Source organism: Quercus lobata, chromosome 4, assembly GCF_001633185.2.
Source record: "Quercus lobata isolate SW786 chromosome 4, ValleyOak3.0 Primary Assembly, whole genome shotgun sequence".
NCBI lineage: Eukaryota > Viridiplantae > Streptophyta > Magnoliopsida > Fagales > Fagaceae > Quercus > Quercus lobata.
In genome coordinates this window covers 87,613,663-87,633,200 of record NC_044907.1, presented here as the reverse complement: position 1 = coordinate 87,633,200, position 19,538 = coordinate 87,613,663, and the positions used below count along the sequence as shown (strand labels likewise).

Sequence of the window (19,538 nt, the reverse complement as noted above, 5' to 3'; positions counted from 1 at the left end):
ACAACTCAACTATCAACTGTATTGAAAATTTTGCCATAACTTGTTGTATTTTAACAGGATTGTAATTTTTATTTAATAAATTTTTTTTTTTGGTAGAAAGTAATTTTCCTTTGATGGACATGTATCGTGCTCAAACTACCTTCTATTTTTATTTTAATTTTTTTATCTTCCCTTTTTTTCTCATCCACCTGTTTCTTCCCTATTCCCATCAAATATCTTTTTTTTTCCCCTCCACTAACCATCTTGTCTCCTCTTCACCTAAAAAGCAGTTTTTCTTCTTTCACCCAAAAGACAAGAGGAAAGAGATATATTACACACACGCACAAAATGAGAGGAGAAGAAGCGACAGCAAAAGAAGCAGCAGCTCGCAGTAGAAGGAAAAGAAGCCCGCAGCAGCAGTGGGTTTATGTTGGAATTGAAAATTACACATTTGATTTAGAATTTTGCAATCTATTTGGTTGGTTAGAATTTGGAAGAAACGAAAAGAAAGAAGAACCAGTATGGGATTCTTCTTTTGGGTTTCTTGAAATTGGTGACAGGTATTATTTATTTATTTTTATATATATATATATAGAGAGAGAGAGAGAGAGAGAAAAGAAATTTTTATTTTATTTTTTTTGTGAGTATAAGAGGAAAGGAGGGAATATTGGTGGGACCTTGATCCACCGAAATGTATTTTTTGGTTATACCCATCTGTAACAGATGAACAATATGCGTAATGCGTGTATGGGCCCATAGTATGGGATTGGAAAGTCAAGAGTGGGGACAGGAGTTCAGTGTGTGTGTGTTTTACCTTGTAGCAAAAAACACCAAAACTGCCTCTATATTTGCTAATCCAACATGGCAGATGACAACACACATTGCTAAAGTGACATCTAAAGATAGACTTGTTGATTACCTAGCTGAAGATGCAAAAATAAACTTGGTTATTTTATACACTCACTTTCTCTCTCCTCTGTGAATGACCTCTTAATAGAGAAGTTTATGTACCTTTTTCATCTCTATGAAGCATATGTACTTTATACTTTCTTTGATTGCCTAAATTCGAGATTATAAAACAAAAAGTAACGCCCTTGAATGATCATAAATTTTTTTTTTTTAGAAAACAAAATATGGGAACTTAAGAAATAAGTTGAATTCCATAGCTTACTTCAGTTTCAGGGAAAAAAAGTTGGTACTTAACAAACAAGTTTATCTTTATGGCTTATATCGGTCTTCATCGTATATAAGAGAAGCATGTATTGTACTAATATTGAAGTGATCATTTGTTTGTAGTAGCAGTAGTAGAAGTTCATAGGTATTATGGCCTACATTCCTCCACACAAGCGTCACTCATACGAAGCTGGTAGTAGTAGTGATAGGCATAATAGACCCTCACCAATACCACTATCGCTTGTTCCTCAATTCAGGAGAAACCTTAATTTGAGGTTGCCACCCAAACCCTTTTCACAAAGAAGTGGAAAGATCGTTTATAAGTATGCAGAGCAGGCTATTTCCACATGGTTTCCTGTTGGTTTGGATCACAATCACCAGTTTCCACCTTCTGTACATGTTGACTCTGTTCCCTTGCAGCATTTTGAGAGAACAACAGGAATAAATCCACTAGTTTTGTTCAACAACAACAACAACAATCATCCAGGTAAATGTTACTATTTTTCTGCTCTGATTTTTTTTGGTAACTAATTATTAATAATGGGTTTGTTGGTTTTGGTTAGTTGAGCAAGTGAGGAGTCCATGGGTGTATATAGCAGAAAATGTTGTGTCAGACTTGCTTTCTTCCTTCGAAAATGTCAAAAATGAAATCTTGGACTTGGAAGATGTCAAGCCAAAGTTGGTTGCTAGATTTGGAAAAATTCTTTTTCATGAGTAAGTCATGCTTCTATTCTACTCTCTGAGTTGCTGTTTTTGGTTAGTAGTTTTTTTTTTTTTTTTTTTTTTTGGGACACGCTATGAAAATCTGATTCAGTAAAATGAAAAAAATGTGAAATAATGAGGTTGGCACAAAGAAGTGAGTGAGATAAATCCAAAAGCATGAGTATTAGGATGACACTTATTTGTTATGCACTTTACTACCTCAAAACTAAGCAAGGCATCCTGGCCTAGATCTTTATCTCCTCGTATTTCCTTAAGCACATCTAGCACCTCTTCTTTCTTGAACTCCCTCTTATGAGGAGGCCTGTACTCTCTTTAAAAGAATTGGCTTAGTTAAAAATTTCTGATGCAATGATAGAGATTTGTAAATGCCATTATTTAGTGGATGTATTTGCTAGCAGTTAGTGATTAATAGGCGCTTTGACTTCCTTTATTTGTTTTTTGGTTTGGTATTGGTAAGTGAACATAAGCACTTAATGGGTCTTGAACCCATGAACTTGGCCTTTCACCCGATTCTTATGGCGAGAGCATTTAAGCTAGCGCTCATTGGCAACTTCTCTAATGGATTTGATGCCCTAGATTTTGGCTAAGTAGCAATTTGAGCCCTTTGGTTTCAGCCTTCGATAAGAATCCATGTGCTTGCACAAATTAATCCAATGTCACATCTGAGTGTCAATAGATTGACTGATCAAACAATTCATTTGTTTTGGCAACAACATCTGGATCATTTCATATCCCATTTAATAAATTGTACTAAATTGTTTGAAGTAATGAATGTATTTATATTGATGTTTTGTAACTTCGAAGATTTCACATATCAAATTTGTAATAAGAGAACCCTTTAATATACTTGGAAGAGTTAAGTAGCTACGACTTTCTCATGTAATTTCTCAAAGAAAAAAAAAAAAATTTCTCATGTAGGAGCCCTTCAATCAGTGAAGAAACTACAAGAGTAGGTTTGGCTGCAGAAACTACATTGAGTAAATTGAGGAGATCATTTTACACAAATATTCCTAGTTCATATATGGAAAACATTAAGGGAGAAGTTGCCCAAAAGATTAAAGTTGATTTTGAAGAGGAGAAAGATTTATACCATGTACAGGTATTTCTTTTGCTGAATATCTCTGCTTATTATATTCACAATTATGCCTTTTGATTTAGTTGGCCACTGACTTCCCCAATTTACTTTCTCATTTTGTATAGTTGTCTGATGCCACACTACCAGATTCAACTATTTCTTGCAAATGCAGTGTGATAAAAGAAGACAAAAGGCTTCAACTTTGTAAGGCAAGTTTTCTGCTTAATATTGATGCACATTGCATTCAAATCATGCTTAGGTCTGAACTTGTTACCCGGGTTGCTGATGATTTGTTTTCTTCCTGTTTTATTAATTTTACGTGACAAACAAATCAATTTAACATGAAAAAGTATAGAGTAAAAAAGATGATGAGGTTTAGTATCTCCTAGTTGCTGCCTTTTTTTTTTTTTTGGATAAATGGAATTTTTCTTACTATTTAAGGTTTGGGATTTGATTCATTATGGGGAGCGAGAGAGAGAGAGAGGGATTTGGGACTAGCATTGGTGAAAAAGAAAAAGAATCTCTGATTTTTTTTTTTTTTTTCCTTTTTCTGGGTATATTTGACTTTCCTTCCAATTGTTTATTATGTGTGATTTGAGACTTATGTTCAAATGACACTATATTCTTGTAGATTGAATTACACCCATTGCGTCATATGGTTATAGACATATCGTGCCTTGATAAAAACTTAGACCTAAGGCTGATGCTATCCACCAAGAGGACCTTAACAGCTCTCACTGTAAGTTTCATGTCTATATTTGCTGTCATCTACGTTATTTTACATTATTTCACAAAAAAATTGGTCATTTTCATCCCAAAAACATTCCAAATCAACATAGTCTTAAAGAAAACTACACAAGGAGAAATCTTTATGCTGGAGCTTTTATGCATCTGAATCCCCCATTTCCGAAGGAGAAAATATGTGGTATAATTTTCAATTGTTAATTTGTTATGCATAGACACGTGTCTCTTCAGGCAAGAAACTTACCAACATCCACCTGAGTTTCCAGCAAAACGTTTCCTCTAGACGAACATGAATTTGGTATTTGCAAATAGAATAATGTTTCTATAAATCAAGTTTTAGTCTTGACTTCTAAAAAAGTTTTTTTTTTATGAGGTAAAGTTTTGGTCAGGAAATGGTTTCTCCTAACCTAAAGATTTAATTTTGACTCATTTTCTATTTGTTTATTTATTTACTAGGCTTTTAATCACAAGCTTTGCACGTGAGAAATTGAGCGTTTGATAGAATAATAATAATAATAGTTGTGTGTTCAAAAGCTTTATACAATTATCTACGATGAAATAATTAGTAATAATCCTTCAAATTTTAACATTATTCAAAGTATGTAAAGAAACAAAGCAAATATATATATATATATACACACTAGGGAAAACAACAATAGACAAGATATAAGGATGGCACCTTTTCTTTTTCCTTGGACTTTTTAAGCAGAGGTGAAGCAAAACCTGGCCTAATTGTCTCCCAACCTTTATTTTACGGCAAACTAGAAGATGCTAGTAAGTAAGAGCAAGAGGTGTGCATTAAAAAAATCTAGTTAGAGTTAAAATTATATTGGTTGAGCTAATTGTATATAATTTTTACTACAAAATGGATTATTTATATTATAAATAAATTAAAAATAATAACTTCATTTTTATAAGTAATAAAAATAATAACTTCATATCTTATGAACTTATTTACAAACTAACACAATCCAATCTTAAGTCTGTATAAGTATAATTTTTTTTTTTATATAATTATATAAGTACACTTTTATACATATACACACATGAACATATAATATTATGTATACTTAAATCAATGATTGTACTCTCAAGTTTGTTCACAAACAGATTATTATGTTGGAGTTGACTTATTTAATAGTTAAAGAGTACTTAAGCTTGAACTTGGTTCATTTACTAAATAAACAAACACAAACAAGATATTTCCCAAATCAAGCTCAAATTGTTTATAAATTATAAATAACTCGGTTCATCTACAGCCGTAGGACATGTGTGTGTGCATTTAAATGCCTATGTATACACGTGAAAATAAATATAAAAAAAACGTATTTTTATCATGCTGAAGTTAAGTTTGGGTTAAAGTTTTATGGTCCTTATTGATAGAAAATTTAAGATTCATAATATTAATTTTTTCCCTCTACATATTTTAGTCGGAAGGATGAATTATTATCATCATCAATATATATATATATATGATAAATTGTTACTAGAATTGGGAGAGGGGGGGATTTGTACCTTAGTTCTCCTTATAAAGGAGACCAATCAATGGCACTAAGCTACAAGGATCCTGACATTATCATCTTCTTTTGTATGAAGCAATTGGACTAAAAAAGAAAAATAGAAGAAAAAAATAGAAAAAGAAAAAATTTGAAAACAGGGGTGGAATTGGACTAATCTTACCATATGGGATAGTTTTAGCATGGTATTTCTTTCTCCTAGGAGTCTAAGACTTAAATTTGTGACCAAACTAATTTATGTATTCTCCAGGATGATGAGATGCAAAGCATTAGAAGTCTTATTAATTCTGCAATTCTAGATCCAGATGTGAAGGGTGGGTTGAGATGGCCCTTGGGGAAGGCATCTTCTGGAGGTAGATATTGTGTGGTGGGGGTTTGGCACACAATAGCTAAAGATTATAAAAGTTCATCATTGAGCCTGAAAGTGAGACATGCTGATCGATATGATTTTAGAACTTCAACCGGGGAAGCTACAAGGGAGATAAATTTGAAGCTGAAAAACATTGTCTCATTATTACAAGTAAGTAACGTATATAACTGAGATGCTTATTATAAGTGAATAAGGAGCTTAGTCCATGAAATCTAATTGAGGAACAAATGTCTAACTAGATTTTGTTTTGTTACATTCTTTCCTGTAAGGACCATTCCATAACTTTACTTCAAATTAAGTTTTGCCATCACATCATTAGATTATGTGTTCTATTTCATATGAATTAGATGTTATTTGCTATCAAATCCATAAATTCATACATTTAATGTTTTTGTGATTTAGTTAAGTTTACTAGCATTTTATAGGAGATCCTAAGTATTTTAGGTTTTATTTTCTTTAGTTCCAAGTTAGTGTTTTATCAGTTATTATCTTATTAGATTTTTAGTTTACTAGTCAAACTAGGAGTCTGACTTTAATATTGCTTATGCTTTACTACAGCATATAGATACAAATTGGGATGGGTATCTTTTTCTCTTTCCTTTATTTCTTCATTATGTGTTATGAACTCCTCTTTCAATTTTCAGGAACAGGAGGTTGTTGAGGTTAGTTCGGTTGCCAAGATGCTTAAAGACCACTTGAAATTGATATGGGATCATTTCTTATGCTGTGAACATTTTTTGACATGAAATAGCAAAAAAGGTGGCGAAAAGATAAAAACAGAAGAGACACCATATGGAAAATGGCGGTTTGAATATTTTTGATATGTTTATGGTGTATTTGCTTACATCTTATGGCAATTTGAAGGCAATGGGCATTGATTCAGCATTGTAGTTTTTAGTAGAAGATGATACGTCATCTTGTATTGGTCAAAAAACTATTAAATCATAGGGTCTTGTTATCAATTATTATAAAAATCCAATAAACTTTGATAAAGAAAACGATTAAACCCACTTCCAAAGACACCAAACATAATCCAATTGCATTTTAAACATAATTAGTTGCATTAATCTATGGGAGAAAACATTGGTATACTTTTGCAAGCTAGAAAGTATTCCAACATGACATAGGTTGAGTCCAACTCTAAGTGACAAAATGAACCCTTGTTAGTAGGATTTCACACAATAACTTAGCTTGGTTCTACTCATTCAGTTTTTCAATCACCACTGCAGTCCAACAATCAATAGCAAAGACACATTCCACTCATGGTCAAAGCTACAAAATAGCATGTCCAAGTAAGGAGATAAAACAAAAGAGCTTTATTAACAACATTACAACAAATAAGTCCTAACAAAATAAATTGTTGTTGCCACCCGATTAGAGACCTCCCAAATTCATTCCAAAGTGCTAAATCTACTGATTGATCAACCTAGAAGGTAACATTATCCTCCTTTCCATGCACTCTTTAAATTAAGATATGTTGTCCACCAATTCCAACCATAATGGAGATGAGATCTTTCATAGCAAACTAGATGTCATATTTGAAATCTACTTAAAATTCCCAACATTTCTACGAGATTATGAAAATTGAGACAATCTATTAGCAACAGTTTAAAAAAGAAAGCAAAGGACCTTGAACCTACGACTATCAGCAAATTCAAATCCATTTCAAAACTTCCTGCTCTATGAAATTGTGGATGGCATAAGCATATGGTCATGCCTACTGAAGTTTGAATTTTCAGAATTGGTGCTGACTAGTTACAGACCAAAAAAATAGTCCTCAGTCCACAAAGCTCCCACTTTCGTGGGGTCTAAAAGAGAAGATTGGTAGGCAGCTTTACTCCTAAGTTTTTTTTTTTTTTTTTGGAGAGGCTGATTCGGGCCCCATAACTAGTAACAGACAAATGGACCAAAATCCTAATACTCACATATTATAACAAAACTAAATTATACGGCCTCCAACTATGGATTAGAACTAAAAATTTAAATCCATCAAGAAGTATGAGTAACTTCATTATCAGAGTGATAGAGATAGATTATGCAATGAAGTGATGAACATGTAAAGGCCTATTTTTATAATTTGTCTAACAATTGGAAGATGAACCTCATCTTCCATATTGTAATTATGTGGAAAGAGGTTCCATTGGGTCTGTAACCTGTTGGTTTCATTTTTAACAATACATTTTAGGCCCAAATCCAAATCTTTGTATAGTTACTAGCTATTAATATTTTACTTGTCCATTGCCTTCTACAACTTCATTGATTTTTTTATAGAATAATATTGGGAAACAACTTTTACCCTTAAAAGACATAGAGTTTAGCAACAAATCACATGATTAATTTCTTTCATCAATTTTGCATTTTTTTTTTGTGTTAGTTCTTATTCAAATTAGGTTGGTATCCAATCCAATGAACGAGCACCCAAAGATGCAAATGAAACAATGCAACTTAAAAAGGAGACATACCTTGGCATCAAATGCAAAAGAAATCGAATGGAAACAGTGAAGAAGAAACTTGTTTCAAGGTTGTTTTCAGATGGAGGAATATTTCTTCCAAGTTCGATCAAGATGTTCTCATTTTCTTCGATGGTAGATACAAATTGAAGTCAGAAGAATCATCATCATTGATAAAGTTCTGGGCCATTGAAAAATAACCCAAATCAAACCCATCACTAAAAGTTGAGCCAATTCCCAAATCTGGCAGACCCAAGCGTAAATTGGACTCATATGATGTCATATTATTTGGAAGCTCCATGCTAGATGGCAAAGAAATGTGGCTTGTGTCATCAAGGACAAGGACCTGAGGAGGCTGCTATTTTCTTACCATATGGTGACAGCCCATCAACATGAAAGCCCTTCAAAGGAGAGTCAAACTCATTACTTCTTGTTTCAATACTTTATCAGCTGATTCATTTCTTTTTCACAAGCATTTTATTAATTTTTATGAGATGTTATAAACTTTTTTGATAGGTATGAAATGCTATAAACTTTGATAAAGGAAATAATTAAATCCACTTCCAAAGACACCAGACATAATCCAATTGAATTTTGAAAAAAAAAATGTATTGCATTAATTTTATGGAAGAGAAAATGGTGTATACTTTTGCAAGATTTCCACAATTACATACGCCGTAGTATAACTCAAAGTGATTGCATAAACCCTTGTCAATAGGATTTCACACAGCAACTTAGCTAGGTAGGATTTGGCAGCGTACTAATAATCTGACTTTTCTTTTTAAAAATTATAGTTGTTTTTTCAAAGATAACTGGATTACATGTCATATGCTTTCTAATACATATTAAAGCAAATCAAATAAACAAAAGTAATGAATAAATGGTCTAGAGCTTGCAAGATTTTAGCACATTGAACACTACATGATTCAGCTTGCCTTGATAGATCTAAGTCATTTTGTTCTTTAAGAATTTAACTAAAAACACCTAAACCTGTTTCAAATTTAATTTAATATCATTACAATAGGAAACACTAAAAGATTTACAAAGAAAAGGAAAGCAAATATAGAAATTGTTAAAACAAAAAAGATGTAATTGCACAGAACAAAGAAATCTCAATGATCTTTAGCTTTTAGCAGTGGTGGTAATGCTCAAAAGCTGCTTGAAACAACTTAACATAGGCTTTGGGTTAAATTTAATGCATATAAGCAAACAACTATATTTACTAATGGCAGTATTCTAAAGACTTCTGAGTGCAAAACACTGTGGTCCAAAAGGTTTAGTTGTGTATCAGAGAGTTGCATCACAGCAAGGAATTTTTAAGCTAGGAACTCATGGGTTCAGCGGGACAAACTCAATTCCTAAAATATATTCTTTGTATTATTTAAAAATATAAATGGTCTAAGAGAATGACAATGATTCATATGAATAAACATTTTTTTTGTACAATGACACAAAGAACAAAAACAACACTAGAATGATGATGACAACAATGAGGCTTCTTGAGTACTCATTGAACCCATTGGAAATATGTCAACTTACTTCAAAAGCTGCTTGAAACAACTTGGCCTTTCAACCTTTACTTTTTCCCTTACTATCCCAGACTGATTATTCTTCAATCAACTGGCAAAACAACAAATGAAAATTGTTTTCAACGGGATATACCCTTCCCCATGTAATTGGTTGTTTAGCTGTTATGGTTCAAGTCAAAAAAAAAAAAAATTTTTGTTTTTTTTTTTTCACTCAAAAGTAAGACTGGAAGTTATCAAATTTATTTATGAAAAAATAAATAAATAAAAAGAAAGAAAAAAGACCCAAGAAAAATTTTATTCTTTTGGAGAAACAGGGCTAACTCTCTCATCCTGGCATCTTCTAGGACTAAAGCACTGAAAATGAGAGCTGGGAGAAAAGAACATTCATAGAAAGCTTCTAAAAATTATGATTTCCACACAGAAATCAAGAAACAAGCTACTGCTACCTGAATTTTTTTTTTTTTTTTGACAATCTCACAACTGCTACAAGAGGTAAAATTCAGACATAAAACAGGAAAACACAAAAAACCCAGAAATTAATATTACTTTTCTTCCCCTTTTCCACTGTTTTCCCATCACTCAAACACAAATTGAACACATACCAAATATAAATTTAATATTAAAAAAAAAAATAGAGAATTCACAGAGAGTATTGAATAATAGAAGAGTGAGGACCTTGAGGATCACGTTGTCATGGTCGATGAGATGAAGAGAGAGAGGGACAGTCAGTTTAAGAGGAAAACAGAGAAAGAAATTATTTAAGGAAAGCTGAAACGTTTGACAATTACCCAACAGAAACCTACATTTCAATAAAAGGAATTTAGTTTTCTTTCGTTGATTTTGGTTGGGAGAAAAGTGAAAGAGATGACTCACTTGCTCTTAGGGTATACAGCCAACCCGTCAACCCGTCAAAACTGACCTGATCCAATCCAACCCATCGGGTTGGGTCGATTTTTAGGCCTTGGTGGGTTGGGTTGGTTTACAAAAAAATTTTTGATAGCGGGTCAAGTTGGGTTTGGGTCATAAAATTTCAAACCCGCCAAACCCAACTCGACCCACTTATATATTTAATATATATATATATATATATATATAATATTATATAATTAACAAATTTTATAAAATAACCAACTCTTCCTATCCTATATAAAAGCCAATTAGTTCACACAAACTCTAGTAAATTACTATTGTTGTTTAGTCATTAGTGCTGTTTGTCTTTAAGGAGTTACATTGATATTAATCTTTAGATTTTTTTAATATATTAATATTTATATTTTTTTATACTTAATTTAATAATAAAAATTTGTCCAACCCATGGGTTCAACCCGACCCATGTGGGTTGGGTTGGACTTATGTGATGGGTTGGATTAGGTTGAATTTTTTTTTGACCCATCATGGTGGGTTGGGTCAAAAAATCCCCTCAACCCAACCCAACCCGACCTATGCACACCCCTACTTGCTTTGTTAAAAAAAATGAGAAAGATAAATTTCTTTTTAATAATAGGAAAAAAAAAAATGTTGATTATATAAACTTAATCACAACTCACAAGCCTGGTCACACAAACATAAGGAATATTTTTTATTGAAATAAAATACCTTAGATGTTATTCTTTAGATTTTTCATCTTAAATATCTTCTCCAACACAAAAAAAAAAAAAAATAATAATAAAATAAAAAATAAAGCAAGTAAAGAAGGGATTTATGCTTGCTTGCCAAAGTAAAGAAAGGATTTATGCTTGCTTGCCGACATAGATGTATACGCTTTCTTTCTCTTTTATCTAACCTATTTTCTTTTCTTTTTTTAATCTTATTTTATCTATGTGTAGACTTTTATATTAACATTACCTTTCCTAAACATGCTCATACTAAAATTTTATTTTCTCATTCATTAATTAGATTTCTTTATGCGTCCTCGTTTATATTTCTTTATAAATTTCATTTATTTATTTTTCAGCAATTTTTTTAATATTATAATATGATGCAACAGATAACACAACATAATTTTTGTTAATTTTAATTATCATGGGCCTCCAGTGCAACTATGCAACCCAAGGTTCACTAGTACACCAATGACCTCCTAATAGTTTAAAAAAAAAAAAAAAAAAAGGTGATAATATAGTGACAAAGTGAACATAGATCAATGCTAATTATGTCATAATATTCAATAAAAAATCACATTATTTTATTTGTGATTATCTTATGCTTTGTTACATAGGAGGAACGATATAATTAATTGGCTTTCTTTTATTATCTTTTATTAGTTAAACACACATTTATTAGTTAAAGGCATGTGCGTTGCACGGTTTACTTAAAAAGATATATGTAAATAAATTAAAAGATTCAAAACTATATTAATAATTAGTTAGTCACATTATAAAACATATTAATGTTATGAAATATAATTAATACATACATTTGAGTCACTTTTTATGAGCATGGTGTGTGATAAGTTTGCTAGAGGGTTAGTTGATGAGATTGTTTCGCTGGAGGAATCCCCTCCTCTTGCACTAGAAGCTTTGTATTTGGACTTGCTTAAGATTTAATAAAATTCATTCCCCTTTCAAAAAAATATATAAATTTCCAATATTAAAACATAAAATAATGATATACAATCAAAATAAATATTAAATTTATTTTAAATTATATACTTGAAACTTTTGCTAATAGAATTTTAGATGAAGTAAAATATTTTATTTCTTATAGTTTAGAAAATAGATTATTATTCATAGTAAATTATTGGTAAAAGAGTTTGATCTACTTAACTATCTATTGTCACTATATTAATAATTAATGACGATTAACTATCTTTATGCATTTCATAGTATAACCTATTACCAAAACACTTTAATTTTGAAAGGAAAAATTTGAAAAGGAATGTGCATTTTGAGGAGATAAAACATGGCATTTGACTTTCCTAATGCATAATGTAAACAAAGAAAGAATAAGTGTTAACCTTATGTGTGGAGTAAAGGTTCTTGAGATGATTATATATGAGATCTTCACATGCTTTGTAACCAAATTGACAAACAAACTCTTCATAAGAGTGTCATTAAAAAGTAAAATAAATACTAAACTATAACTCTTAACTCATGGGAAAAAACTGAAATTTGTAAAACTTAAACTTTTTCAAGTGCGTGGATTGAAAATTGTTGATACCTATTTTCGCAACACATTTTCTACAAGCCCGATTCAACTAAGCCCGACTTCCTTGTGGGCTCAATTCATGTATTATATTATATTTTATTCTTTTAAGCATGGCCCAAGCCCATGCGACTTATTAGGGGAAATTGAGAAAGTGTGGTTTGGAGGGTATGGTTCGGTTCCTTTCGGACTTTTTGCATAAGTCCAACCCATGCGTGCTACCAAGTGGGCAAAGGACACTAGTAGCACCACAGGCTTATGGAGAAGGTCTTGTACCCAAAATTTCTACCTCAAAAGAGCTTTTATGCTCTAGGTGACTATGCCCCTAATTTTCAGCCCAGCTCCATTTTCCACACCAAAACACAACAACTCTAAGAAAAAGGCTGAATAACCTAGCTCACTTAGCCACCCAAATGCAATCTCCAAGGACCTGCCATGTCTAGGAAACATCAACCCATGAATTTAGGCTACTTTATTTCCCAAATTATGCAAAAAGCAAGGCATCCCTCTTACCCAGTTAAATCAAATCTGACTATAACTTCTTTGATTCATACCTTGGGGTTAAAAGCCTCTTCTATTAAGCAAAAACAGTCACTTAGAGAACCCCAAGTCCAATACAAAAGGCCCCAATCATATTCAAAATGGAAGGAGGCCACATTCTACATAGAGACCTGAAACTTCAGAGCAAAAACTCATTCAGTCAGTCAACAATCTCACAATTCCGAAGCTTGGGGTTGGAAATATGGGTACAGGAGAACCTTCCCTCTTTTCCTCACGACTTACCTCAATTTCCTCTTTTGTATGACTGTGGGTCGAAGTTTCAGACCTGTTAAACCACGTTTTCCCTATAGAGCTGAAACTTGAGAGCAAAAACCCACTGAGCGAAGAGACATTCTCAAAATTCTGAACCTTAGGGGGGGAAATATGGGTACAGGGGAACCTTCCCTCTCTTCCTCACGACCTCCCTCAATTTCTTCTTTTGTGTGACTGTGGGTCGAAGTTTCAGACCTGTTATGTTTTTATGTTTTTTCAGCACTTTTGCTATTAGCATTTTGATTCTCTCTTGTCAAAGCACCATTAGCTTTTTGTTCATTATACATTTAGAATTTTGGGCTTGATTCTCCACAATAAACACTTCTAAAGAACCCAAGGGAAGATTCAGGCCATTTTCCCATTTTCGGCCCTTGTTGCGAAAACGTCACCGACAAAAATTTTAAAAGTAGATAAACTAACACTTAAATTAAAATTGATGATAGAATAACGTGTATTGACAAAATAAAAATTGTAGATAATTCATATAGTGATGAAGAGGAAAAAAGTTGATATCAACAATTAAGCATTTGTATCTGTCCAAAAATTAATGTAGCAATAGTTTAAAAGTGGTAAACTTACTGGATTTAGTTGAAATTGAATATCAGTGGAAATAGAATTTTATATTGTCAAAATTTTAGCTAATAGAGTTTAATCTCAAGCAAACTATCTTCATAAGAGTTTCATTAAAAAGTAAAACCAATACTAAACTTAAACTCAAACTAAGCTCAAACTCTCTTAATTCAAGGGAAATAAAAAGTGAATTCGTAAAACTTGAACCTTTTCAAGTTTCTAAGCACGATTGATGAAGATAAATAAAATAATATATTTATCTAAAAAATCATAATAATAGAAAATTTAATGATTGATAAAAATCATGTCTAACCATATTTAATGAAAAGTTGATATGAACAAAAATATAATGTTAGTCTAACTTATGAAGTTAATGTTAGTCTAATTTGTTGAGGTGTGAAGTTGAAATCTAATCTTTAAAACATCATGATATTGCTCGATTATTCTCCTTTTTATTAATAAAAATTATACTACTCAAGAAAATTAATTTAATCTAATAACACACATATAAACATAACACGAGTACAAATGGAACCCTTGTTGTAGGAGAGAATACAAAATTTGATAATTCTTAAATAATTAATAGGTAAAGCGTATATATTTTTAGAGGTTTATATAATGGATTTCATGGATTTAAAATTGCATTTATGACTCATAAGCAAAACTTATAAAACAAAAAACAAAAACAAAAAAAACACACAAACAAAGTAGAGAAATACATACCTAGAATAGTTTGGATTGTAGGTTTGATAAAGACTTCTACTATGGATTTCAAAAACATCAAATAGGCTAAGTAATAAGGGAAAAAAAAAAAAAAAAGGAGAGTTAGATTTCTAAACAAGATAAAAATTGTAAGAGAATGAGAATTATTGATAATGGGGAGAGAAAAGAAAAAGAAGAAAAAGTTGTGCCTAAGAATATATAAGAATACACGGTAAAACAATATATATATATATATATATATATATATAGAGAGAGAGAGAGAGAGAGAGAGAGAGAGAGAGAGAGAGAGAGAGAGAGAGAGAGAGAGAGAATTTTCAATTGTGAGTAAATTAGATTTCTAATTATTCTAGGAATAAAAAAAAAGTCATATAGATTGAATAAAAAAATTAGAAGTAATTATCTAAAAACAACAAAAACAAAAATGTCAAATAGATTGATTACATTGAATATGTAGTTGAATACGTTGCTTTTTTTTATTATTTTATTCGTGTACTATTTTGTTGTTTTTTTTTTTTTTTTTTTTTTTACACGTAGTAATATAATTTAAATAAAAATAAAGGTTTGGATGAAGATTGTTGCAGATTTTTTTATTTTTTTTTTACGTGTACTATGATGTTTTTTTTTTTTTACACGTGATAATATAATTTAAATAAAAAAATGATTAGATGAAGAGTTTGGATTGTAATTAAATTAATATTTTTATTAACTTAGAAATTATAGGAGAAGAAGATAAGAAAAAAAAAATTATATATATTTTATTAAAATCTAAAAAAATGTATGCAATTTGGTAAAGCCACTTGGCGCAACCACGGCTTCTAAGTCCAACTTTTATTATATAGTATATGATATTAACTAGTGTGTAGCTCTATGCATTGATAAAATTATTATACGGTTCAAATTATACATTTTTTTTACAAGAAGTTCAAATGATATATGGTATTAGCTTATATTTTTTTTAAACCATACATTACACGTGACTATTTAAATATATATATATATATATATATTTATTTATTAAATTCAAATTTTATTTTATATTTAAATTCTCTATTAAAATCTTGGCTTATCATATTTTTTAATTGAATTTTAAATTTTATTCCATAATTAAATTCCCCTTTATATATGATTATATTTTTTATGATTTTTTTATATTGAATTCCTCGTTTTCTACATTAAATTAATTCATTTGGCACAAAAAAAAAAAAAAATAGATTAGATAAATATATGGCGCAAAATTAAACTCCAATTGAAATCCAATTTTTACACTAAATTAACTCACTTTGCACAAAAAATTAAGAAACTTAGATTAAATGGAACATGTGATGCAAAATTAGACTCTAATTGAATTCTAATTTGAAATCTAATTGGATTTTCTTCCGGCTTTACCTATTAATATATATATATATATATATATATATATATATATAGATAGATAGATAATTCATAAACGTTAATAAAAAAATTTATTAGTTAATTTAACTAATTTCATTCAAAAAATCATATTCTTAGCTGTAGTTAATTTGGCCACTTGAATATTTTAGTATTTTAATCACTTTTGCTGCAAAATTACAGGGGGGCTTTGTTGAGTAATATTTCAAAGGCAAGAGGAAAGGTACCTAAGCTCCCCCCCCCCCCCCCCAAAATTTTTTTTTGCTTTTGTTTTCATCTTTCCTTTTTTTTTTCTTTTTTTGAATGAAATTTGTTAAATTCCATTTTTTTTGAAACATAAATATTAGATCGATTAGATTGAAAAGGAAAGCGGATTACTTTCACTATCATGATTCTCGTTCATAAAATTATAATAAGATCATTATTGTTGTCGTAAAAAAAAATTAAGAAATAAAAAATAAAATATGAGAATAAAAAAGAAGAAAAAGAAGAAGGAATCTATGTGCTTTAAGAAATTTTATCATCTCCTCTATTCAAAGACACTAAGAAAAAAAAAAAAAAAAAAGGAATGTAGGGACACGATTTGCAACGACCCAACATGATACTGGGTTCGCTCGTAAATAGGCCCAAACAATATGATTTATAGAGTGTGGGTTTGAAAGGCTAGGCCTTAGTCACCAGACGGTGAGTTTTTCGTGGTGTTCATACATAGTTAAATTGTGTTCGCCCTAGGAGTCTTTCTCCTGGAGGCGGGCTGGGAGGCTCTGGTTTTTGGCCATTTTTTCCAGCCTCCTCCTTGGTGCATTAACCTTTACATTATATAGCCATTCTTGGTTGATCTTAGCCCTCCACTTGTTGGTTAGGCAGGTGCCTACTTCTGTACCCGTTCCATCAACTGTCCCTCCTTACTTTCTGTTAGTTGCGGTGATCGAAGTCGCCCTGCTCAGGCATCTTTTCTCATTAACATGGTCAGGACGCTGGTTAGTGCATTTAATGCGGAGGGGACGTGTTTATCCTAAACCAGTTTTGCACCGTACCCCCATGTGGGTCCCATTCTACTCGCATCTCTTTTAGGGGGCTTTTTGGGGGCATCCTTCATCAAGACGTTGCTCTTCCCCTTGAGGTCCTGGAGTGCCGAGGACAGGGTCGTCCTCGGCTATTCCCCTCGACACTTCGGACTTTCCCCATTCACCTCGGCACGGGCCTTAGCCCTAATAGGGCATGGGTCGGACCATAAGTTCCCTGGCCCCACAATAGCCCCTCAAAATCCTGCTATCTAACTCCTTGGACGGATAGGAGAGTTTTGATGACATCAGATATCTGTCAATGCCTATCAATCCTTGTCACTTATCGGTTTTCGAGACTTTTCGTCTGCCCGAGGCACGTTCCTGGAGCCCTTGGAAGGTGAAACATGGCCTCATTAAATACTGATGGCACTGTGTTTCCCATGTTCTACGGCATGATGAAGATCAAACGATGGTGATTCCTTGGTCTTTATGGGCGGGAAAATTTGTACAGTTACCCTAGAAAGTATGAAAGATTTTTTGGAACGGATCTGCCTCTTCAGTTTTGCACTTAAGAGTTCTAGCGCGTATACCCTGGGTTCATCTGAACTTTCGTCCAAACTCAAGTCTATCTCCAGCACAAAAAGCCTGTCCGAAGCGTCTTTCCTCTTTTATGTAAGTTCCCTGATTCCATTAAGTCGTACTTTTTCTTTTCTGGGTTTATTTTTCTCTGGTTCCCTTTCTTCTCCCATCGCTAGTTGAGTCTGTTTCGTAAATCATAGAGATGGCTAAATCGAGACTGAGGAAATTAGTTGATACTGAAGAGGCGATGAATAAGTTCATCGCCGATTACAGGATTCCTCCCAACGTGAGTCTGAGGCATTGTAAGATGGGGGAGTGGCACTATAAGAGGGAAACGGGCGAGGTAGTAATTCCCGTCCTCGCCTTTGTAGAGTGGGGTATGAGAATCCCTATAGGGCCGGTAACGAGGGGTTACCTCAGGCACTTCCGATTAGCCCCCACCCAGTGCACCGGCAACATGTTTAGGATTCTGGGTTACGTGGATGCTTTAAATGAAAAGATGGGGTTAAGATTGACCCACCATGACGTGAATTGGTGTTATAATCTCCAAAATTTGAAGGAGAAATCCTACTACATGAAGACGAGAGACGAAAGGGTTCGACTAATTCAATGCCTCCCTGATTCCAACAAGGGATTAAACAAGGATTTCTTTATCGCCTCCGGTGAATGGCATGATGGCAATCCGTGCCCCATAGTAAAAGGAAAACCAGGTGGGGTATAGGGAATGGAAGGGCGCTGACCCTTTGCGCAATTCTAATCTGATGTGGTTCGTTAACTAACCATGCATATATGTTTTTCTTTTATAGATCCACACGCTTATCAACGGCATTTTCACTTAGTCAACCGGGTGGACTTGGAGACTGTTCTACAAGAGGCAGTTTTCGTAAATGACGGAGATGGTCAAGTCCGAGCCGCTTACAAAATATTAGGGTACGCTCCCGTTCAAAAGTCATTCGCCAACCCTAGGCACGTGATCAGCGAGAGCCGCCCTCAGCTTCCAAAAATTACCGTGGTCGAGACAGGATTTCTAATCTCCGAAGTACCATCTGTCCCAGAGAGCATCCCACTGGTGGGCCCCTCCTCGTCTCATCAAATAGCGGAGGACGAAGGCGAGTTAGATCAGCCCGAGGAAGGGTTTGGGGTGTTTGACCTAGCCAACCAATCCGAGAATCCTTCTGGTGATATAGGTGACCCGACCTTGTCCGAGGCGGAGTTGTCATTAGTAGGCACATTCTCTCAAGCCGAGATGGGACTAAAGAGAAAGCCCCTGACCAGCCTATTCGAACTCCTCGAGGGTCAACCAGGGAAGGATGCGCAGGGAACGCTACAACCCAATGCTCCTTCCCCACCACCTCAGCCCCAGACTGTCCAGACTAGGTCATCCTCTACCAAGTCACAGTCACAATCCCCCCGTCCCAAACTTCCTGCTCCTTCCTAACCAACTCTGCCTTCTCGCCGGAAGGCACTGATTCAAAGAGAAAGAGGAGCCCCAAGGGCAAGGAAACCATGGATGGGGAAAATCCCAACCTTCTAAGGAGAGGGAGGAAGCCCCGCGTGCGAAGCAATTAAAGATTGGGCACCAAAGCAAGGGTAAGGAAACCGAAGTCCAACCTTCCCAAGGCAAGGGAAAGGGGATCGAGGCCCAATCCTCGCCAAGCGCCTGGCTTCCAGTCCCAATGCTCCACGGGGGTCCACTGCTGGAAACCGCGTCCATGAGGGACCTTAGAGATGGCGATGGTGGTTACATGGCAGACGC

At 33.3% G+C, this 19,538-nt stretch overlaps 2 protein-coding genes across 6 annotated transcripts in view; one reads left to right on the top strand and one right to left on the bottom strand.

Moving 5' to 3' along the window:
- Positions 1–19,538, bottom strand: part of LOC115986742 (TMV resistance protein N-like) — a 72,883-nt gene that overhangs the window by 27,644 nt on the left and 25,701 nt on the right. The window lies entirely within an intron of this gene.
- On the top strand, positions 269–6,570 carry LOC115986736. 5 transcript variants are annotated; one of them, XM_031110004.1, is made up of 8 exons: positions 269–539; positions 1,410–1,639; positions 1,719–1,866; positions 2,794–2,974; positions 3,076–3,159; positions 3,582–3,689; positions 5,462–5,731; positions 6,226–6,570. In XM_031110004.1, exons 1-8 carry the CDS (start codon positions 328–330, stop codon positions 6,325–6,327), a joined length of 1,335 nt encoding a protein of 444 aa, XP_030965864.1. In that variant the 5' UTR covers positions 269–327; the 3' UTR covers positions 6,328–6,570. The 5 variants fall into 5 exon arrangements, with proteins under 5 accessions (XP_030965864.1, XP_030965863.1, XP_030965866.1 ...); XM_031110003.1 differs by having other exon boundaries at positions 270–539; positions 1,716–1,866; positions 6,226–6,567; XM_031110006.1 differs by having other exon boundaries at positions 473–539; positions 1,279–1,639; positions 1,716–1,866; positions 6,226–6,564.